Here is a 6,882-nt window from a genome sequence, read left to right on the forward strand (position 1 = left end):
CAAGCGTCATCGCGTCAGCACGTGATAGGAAAGAGAGGCTACCGGCTAGAGCCAACACACCACTGTGGCCATCGCGTCATGGGTTGTATTGCGTGCCATAAACATGTGCAAGTATATATATACATCGTCGTCTTATCACAGCGTGGCGTTCTACCCGACGATCGCGACGCGCTCGAAGAGGGCTCTCCACTTGGCTTCCTTCTTCGCGTCGGCTGCCAGAAGCGCGAGCTGGTCCGCTTCAAAGTTTTCGAGGCAGCGCCGATACGTGGCAAAGTCGTACTTGGTGTACATCTCGAGCACACTCTACACAAGACGTCAACCTACAAGCAACCAAACGTGCGATACCCGGGCGAGGCCGCGCACAGTGATGTTCCAATGGAGCTTGAAGGCCTTGAAGAGCGCGGGAAAGAAGGTCGGCAACACTTCCCGCGCATGGTCTTGGTTGAGCACCGAGTGATTGATCAAGTACGGGTTGTTCCAGAGGAACAGGGACCGCTCGGCGACCTGAAAGTGATCGCTTTGGAGGCACTTGGCGATCACCGACGTGACCTGGCGCTTCTCAAACGTGCTGAGCTCTTCGATCGGCGTCAGCTCGAGCGTTTCTTCGAGCGTGTTTAAAAACAAAATCTGCTTGGACGTCGCTTGCCACGGCCAAAACTTGAGCGTATGCGCTAGTATCGGGTGAACCGTCTTGGGGTCCTTCTCCAGGTACATGCTGAGGCAGAGGAGCAGCGCTTGGTGGTACGTCGGCAAGCTCGTGGGCTTGAGGAGCGGGAGAAGGTGCTTGGTCATGAAGGTCGCGTGGTCGTGCAACAGCGGCGTCGCAAAGCCCTTGACGATGCTCGCAAACACCTCGAGGAGCTCACCAATGCCAAATGGAAACGTTGTTGGGTCATCGACAAACTGCAGAAAAATGTGGCCGACCGACTGACGAAACGAGGCGCGGAGGCTCTTGAACTTGGCGTAGAGCTTGTGGAGAAGTGTTGCGACAACGAGACGCTCGTCGGGGTCCTCGCTGCGGAGCTGCCCGAGCAGTTGCGAGCAAAACGACGGCGTGATGTGGCGCTTGGCCAGGCGGGGCGCAATCGGCGCGCGGACGACGTACGTCAGAATCGAGTACGCAGGCTGGAGGTGCACCCACGCAATGTCCTTCTCGGGCATGTCTTGGTCCGGATCAAAGTCGGCGCGGGGCGGGTGCAGCGCGCGGAAGAGGTTGAGCTGCAGCATGTGCATCACATGGGGCATGGACGTCTCGGTCAAGAGCGAGACGGCTTTTGCCTCGTCCTGGAGAAGGCTCACGAGGTCCTCGAGCACCTTGGTCTTAGACGCCACCTTGTCGGGCGATGACCCGTCGTACGGCGTCGCGATCGCGGCCGCGCAGACCTTGCCCACAAACGTCATGCCCAAGAATGTCAAAAACATTGAACTCTACCGCCAACACACACTCTGTTTGACTTGGTTTTTCTATGCAGTGGTGATCACCATACAAACAGCAAGAGGGACAAAGGACAGGCAGCCGTGTCGCAGGCCGTGATGCTGGACCATCAAGTGCAAGTACCTCAGGCCGCCCGTAATGCAAACCGAGGACCGCGGCGAGACGCGAAGGCGAGAAGCGAGAAGGAGAGAATAAATTCTGTTGATAAGCTGAGAAGCGTTGACGAGGCCGCAGTCGGCCGGCGTCCACGCAAAGAATACGACGCGCGCGACGGAACACTGTACGACTGTTGAGTGCCCATAAGCAGATTCACAAGACATTTCCACAAACAGATTCACCGTGCTGCTCAACGTGGATGCGATGTTCCTTGTCAGCTCCGATGCTCCTGGGCAAGCCACTGCTGACAAGCGTACGTGGGATTCGTATGGCCGAATCAACTGGATCATGGGTACGCTGCAGCAGGCCACGAGCCACGGCGGCTTCTCGACGCCGTTCGGGTAGACAGGCGACGCATGGACAAAAGAAGTATCCACTTGACTGAATTCCATCGCGTATTAACGAAACGGTCGTTGGGATGGGCCTCCGCGGGTGGTTTGCGTCGTGCTTTGGCGGCGACAGCAAAGTCGGCCCGCAATCGGTCACTGTCTTTTATGGCTCCGAGTCGGGCGGAACGAAAGCGCTGGCGCTGCGCCTCGGGCGCCTTGGCGCGGCGCGTGCGATCCCGATCTCGGTCCACGGGCTCGAGACCTTTGACGCCCAGCAGCTTGTCGGCGGCCGGCGCTATATCTTTATGACGGCCTCGTACGGGACAGGCGGTCCGACGACGAATGCGGCGTTGTTCTTTCACTGGCTTTCGACGTCGACCGCATCGCTCGCGATCGAGTTTTGTGTCTTTGGCGTCGGCAGCTCCATTTATGCAGACTCGTACAATGGGATGGGCAAGGCCGTCGACGCCCAGCTCGCCGCGCGTGGCGGCCACCGCTTTTACGCGCTCGGACTTGGCGATGCGTTCAACGACTTGGAGCGCGATTTCCTCACGTGGGAAGCCGGGCTCTGGGCCGCACTGGCAACGACGACCACGGTAGCGTCCACTGCCCCGCCCCTGAAGTCGCAATTCCAACTTCACCGCACCAAGCCCGACACGCCACCATTGGCACTTAGCGCCGCACCTCCGTACGTGGCGCTACACTGGACTGCGATCACGTACCACCCGAACGCTGGTGTTGTTGTGGCGACCGTCGGCTTTGCCGACACGACGGCGCGGGCCCGGGGCACAGACCATCTGGTAGTCTACCCTTGCAACCCGGATGGCATTGTCGAGAGTTTAGCGTGCCGCTGCAACGCGTTGCTCGACCACTACGTGACCTATACTGGCGACGATGCCCCGTTTCGTACACCGGCAACGGTTCGATCGGTACTCACGCACGAGGTCGACTGCCAAACGATTTCGCGCAGCCTCCTCTCAGGTCTTGCGCCGTTGGCCACCGACGACGGCGAGCGGTCGCAACTCGCCCACCTTGGGTCCCTCGACGGGTCGAAAGCCTACGCAGACCTACCCCACTACACGGTCATTGGGCTGCTCACGAACTTTGCGTCTATTCAACTCTCGCTCGTCGACCTACTCCCGCTCTTGTCGCCAATGGCGCCGCGGAGCTATACGATCGCGTCGCATTTGCTGGACGCGCCCACCATGGACCTCTGCATCGCCGTGCCGCCGCCGACGCCCGATACCACATTGCACTTTGGCGTCATGGCGGCGTACCTGCACGCGCTCGGACCTCTCGGGCCCGACGCGGCCGTGCCGTTGCGTGGTTACACCAAGCCGTCAACGTACGTCTTTCCACCTGACGCGTCGCGGCCACTGCTTCTGATCGCCGCGGGCTCAGGCATCGCACCGATGCGGGCGCTGTGGCAGCAACGACCGGCCACGTGCGGCCCGACGCACCTCTTTTTTGGGTGCCGCGCGGCATCGGCGCGGCTCTTTGAGGACGAATTACTACAGCGCGGCGTGCAGACACACTACGCCTACTCGCGCGACCCGTCGGCCGGTCCGACCATGTATGTACAAGACATGGTCGGAAGCCAAATGCCGTGGGTTCAGAAAGCTATTGTGGACGAGGACGCAAGTGTGTTTGTCTGCGGGCGCCAGCGCATGGTGTCCCAAGTCCGCGATGTCCTCCAGCGACATTTGTCGGCAGAGCAGTGGACGTCATTCGTGCACTCTGCGCGTTACCAGGAAGAGGTGTTTGGATAGATAGAACGAGACTAACCAGCAAAGCACTGTTCCTCGAGGGGTAGGTGTATTTTACGAGACTGTGGGATCTGCCACAGCACAACGTCCAGGTATTTTTGTCAATGACTATGGCCTGTCTTGACTGCTGGTGTGTCGCTTTTATCAGACAAGAGCTGCGCATTCTACGTCAGTGTAATTGTACACCCTGTAGAGCCACAGCTGTGCTGGATTCGCCGTCGATCGACGACGCACCCGCCAGTCAAGCCATTTCTCGCATTACGCGCTATCACTAGCTCGCCCAAGCACTTGCTACCGCTGTACCCGACCCACACCGAGCCTACCACTCTCCTGGAGCGCGCGCCGAATCCAAAGTCGGCGTACTGCTTCCACTCGGTCAAGCATCCGTCCTTGCATTTGCAGCTTGAAAGCGGCGCCGTGGCAGCGGCAATGACGACCGATGCGTCCTCGGGACAACCAAGAAAATGCTTCCCGGCCCAAGCGTGGAGCATGCATGGGCTCTTGATAGTGTCGGCCAAGGACAAATCCAAGTGCCTCACGCACGGCCACGAGATGATGAAGTCGTCCTCCACGTGTCGGACATTGCACGCAGCTATCGAGTGGTCAACCAAGAATGGCTCTACGACGGCAAGCTCATTCGGTCGGTCAAAGACCCGAGCAAATGCATTCGCGTCTCAGGCATGGGCGACAGCAACGGTTGCCATCTCTGGGACATTGTCTACGACCGTCCCAGCCCTGCACAAGAGTGGACACTTTTACCTGACAAGCCCGCCAGTGTCGACTAAGATCTATGATGAACTCTCCCAAGTCGAATTCTTAGTCTAAGATCTATGGTGACCTATCCTTAGTCGAAGTCTCGGAAAGCCAAACCTTTAAAAGAGTGTAGTGCTCCGATACTCTTTGTCTTGGACACCATTGCTTGAACAGGATATTCCGTCCAATGAAACCGTCAACGGTTTCAAAGCTCATGACGTGGCAGCACGTTAAGGTTGTATTCATGTGGCAGCAGGTATAATACGTGGCCATGTCAGGTTGATTTCGTGCATAAACATGTATTGGTATTGTTGTTATATCTAGAAAAGACAAATGCACGAGGGACGACGACCGACAGAGAGACAACCAAGCAAGCGTTGGTTGGCTGTTATCGGCGGAAGCGAAGCGCGGTCGTCGGGGCTTTGCGAACAAAGCCAAACGACTTTGGCAGGTGGTGCGAGTGGATGCGGCGGAGGCAAAACCCGATCGGCAAGCTCAGCGCGCCGAGGCCGAGGCACACAAACCACAGCCCGACACTCAGCGGCGCGCACTCGAAGACGCTGCCGCCAAACTGCACAATGAGCGCTTGAAGCACGACCTGGATCACCGAGATGCCAAGGTACAGCTTGTTGGCGAAAAAGCCTTCCATGATGGTGGCTTCGTCGTGGATGCAGCGCGCGTTGATCTCGTTGAAGAGCTGGAGGAAGACGAACGTGTTGAAGATGACTGTGTAGTGCTGGGACGGGTCGGCCGACGTAATCTCGTACTTGCGGCCCGACGGAATGGCGAGGAGCACCTCGCCCTTGAACGTCAGCGTCAGAAGCACCGCGAGCTGGAAGAGCGCTTGGCCCACAATGTGCTTGGTCATCTTCTTAGAGATGAGCGCCTTCGTCTTCGGGTACGGCTTGCGCTCGAGCATCGCGTCGGTGGGGATCCCGGTCGCCAGCGCGAGCGACGCAAACGTGTTCATGATCAAGTTGACCCAGAGGAGCTGGATCGCCGTCAGCGGCGTTTCTTCGAGGACGACGGCGCCAATGACGCAGAGCGTGATCGCTGTCACCGTGACCGTGAGCTGGAACTGGAGAAACTTGGAGACCGAGTCGTAGACGTTGCGGCCCCACTTGACCGCGTTCACAATCGACTTGAAGTTGTCGTCCATGAGAATGATATCCGAGGCATCCTTCGAGACGGCCGTGCCGCAAATGCCCATCGCAAAGCCCACGTTGGCCTTCTTGAGCGCCGGCGCATCGTTGGTGCCGTCGCCCGTGACAGCCACGACCTGCGGCCCGTGGATCGTCGACTGCATCATGCCCGAGACGAGCGTGTACTTGTCCTGGGGCGACGACCGCGCGAGGACGCGGAGGTTGGGCCAAATGGCATCGAACGCATCTTGCTTGATGTTGCCACGGGCGTCGAGCACCGCCGCGCGAAACGTCGCGCCTTCCATGACGATCGCGTCCGGATCGTCCGCCGGAAGAATCCCACACTTGGCCGCGATCGACGTGGCTGTGTCGATGTTGTCGCCTGTGACCATGCGCACGATGATGCCGGCTTGGTTGCACTGGCGGATGGCGCCGGGGACCTCTGGGCGAAGCGGATCTTCAATGCCGACGATCGCAATGCACGTCAGGTTCGTCTCCAGCTGCGCTTCGGACATGGTCGCAACGACCTCATACGGCGCGTCGACGTCCTTGAAGGCAAGGCAGAGCGTGCGCAGACCATTCTTGGCGAACGACGAGATTGTCGCCATGTGGCTCGTGGTGTCACTCAGTGCGATCGAGGCCCCGTCTTCAAGGAGCTGCGCGTCGCAGAGACCGAGGACAATCTCACTCGCGCCTTTCGTAAAGACACGGGTCGTGGTGGCCGTCAACGGCAACACGATCGACATGCGCTTTTTGGCCGAACTGAACGGCAGCCAATGGCAAACGCTGCCAAAGTCCTTGCGCAGCGCCGCATACGAAGGCGCGCCGAGCTCCGACGCGAACATCAAGAGCGCGCACTCGGTCTTGTTGCCAGTGTGCGCACGCTCGGGCCCAATCAACTCGGCGGTCGAGTTCAAGCACATGGCGTGCACGAGGCGTTCGCGCGTCAACGGCGCCAACGCGAGCGACTCCAAGTCGGTCGCTGGCGCAAACGTGGTGTGGCCAATGCGGCACTGCATGACCGTCATCTTGTTGGTCGTCAGCGTGCCCGTCTTGTCCGAGCAAATGGTCGTCGCCGACCCCATCGTCTCGCACGCACCCAAATGGCGCACAAGGTTGTTGTCCGCCAGCATCTTCTTGACGGAAAAGGCGAGCGAGATCGTGACGGCGAGCGGGAGACCTTCGGGGATCGCGACGACGAGCACCGAGACGCCGACAATGAAAAAGTGCAGAAACTCCTTGAGATCGTCGGTCGACCAGTCGGCCTTTTGGACGCCAAACTTTTCGATCGAGTAGCGCGT

General features: G+C 59.2%; 3 protein-coding genes across 3 annotated transcripts; 1 reads left to right on the plus strand and 2 right to left on the minus strand.

Annotated features, from left to right (window-relative positions):
- Window positions 1–67: 67 nt before the first annotated feature.
- On the minus strand, window positions 68–1,401 carry SDRG_16131 (hypothetical protein; the record flags this gene model as incomplete). The annotated part of the gene is made up of 2 exons (XM_008622328.1): window positions 68–303; window positions 346–1,401. The coding sequence occupies 2 exons, from the start codon at window positions 1,399–1,401 to the stop codon at window positions 151–153; spliced, it is 1,209 nt and encodes a 402-aa protein (XP_008620550.1). The 3' UTR covers window positions 68–150.
- Window positions 1,402–1,983: 582 nt separating this feature from the next.
- On the plus strand, window positions 1,984–3,802 carry SDRG_16132 (hypothetical protein). Its single transcript, XM_008622329.1, has one exon. The coding sequence runs from the start codon at window positions 2,010–2,012 to the stop codon at window positions 3,687–3,689; it is 1,680 nt and encodes a 559-aa protein (XP_008620551.1). The 5' UTR covers window positions 1,984–2,009; the 3' UTR covers window positions 3,690–3,802.
- Window positions 3,803–4,722: 920 nt separating this feature from the next.
- SDRG_16133 (calcium-translocating P-type ATPase, PMCA-type) lies at window positions 4,723–6,861 on the minus strand (the record flags this gene model as incomplete). Its single annotated transcript, XM_008622330.1, has 1 exon — window positions 4,723–6,861. A coding segment is annotated over one exon (2,034 nt), but the record flags the coding sequence as incomplete, so codon positions are not given.
- Window positions 6,862–6,882: the final 21 nt, after the last annotated feature.

Source organism: Saprolegnia diclina, assembly GCF_000281045.1.
Source record: "Saprolegnia diclina VS20 unplaced genomic scaffold supercont1.114, whole genome shotgun sequence".
NCBI lineage: Eukaryota > Oomycota > Saprolegniomycetes > Saprolegniales > Saprolegniaceae > Saprolegnia > Saprolegnia diclina.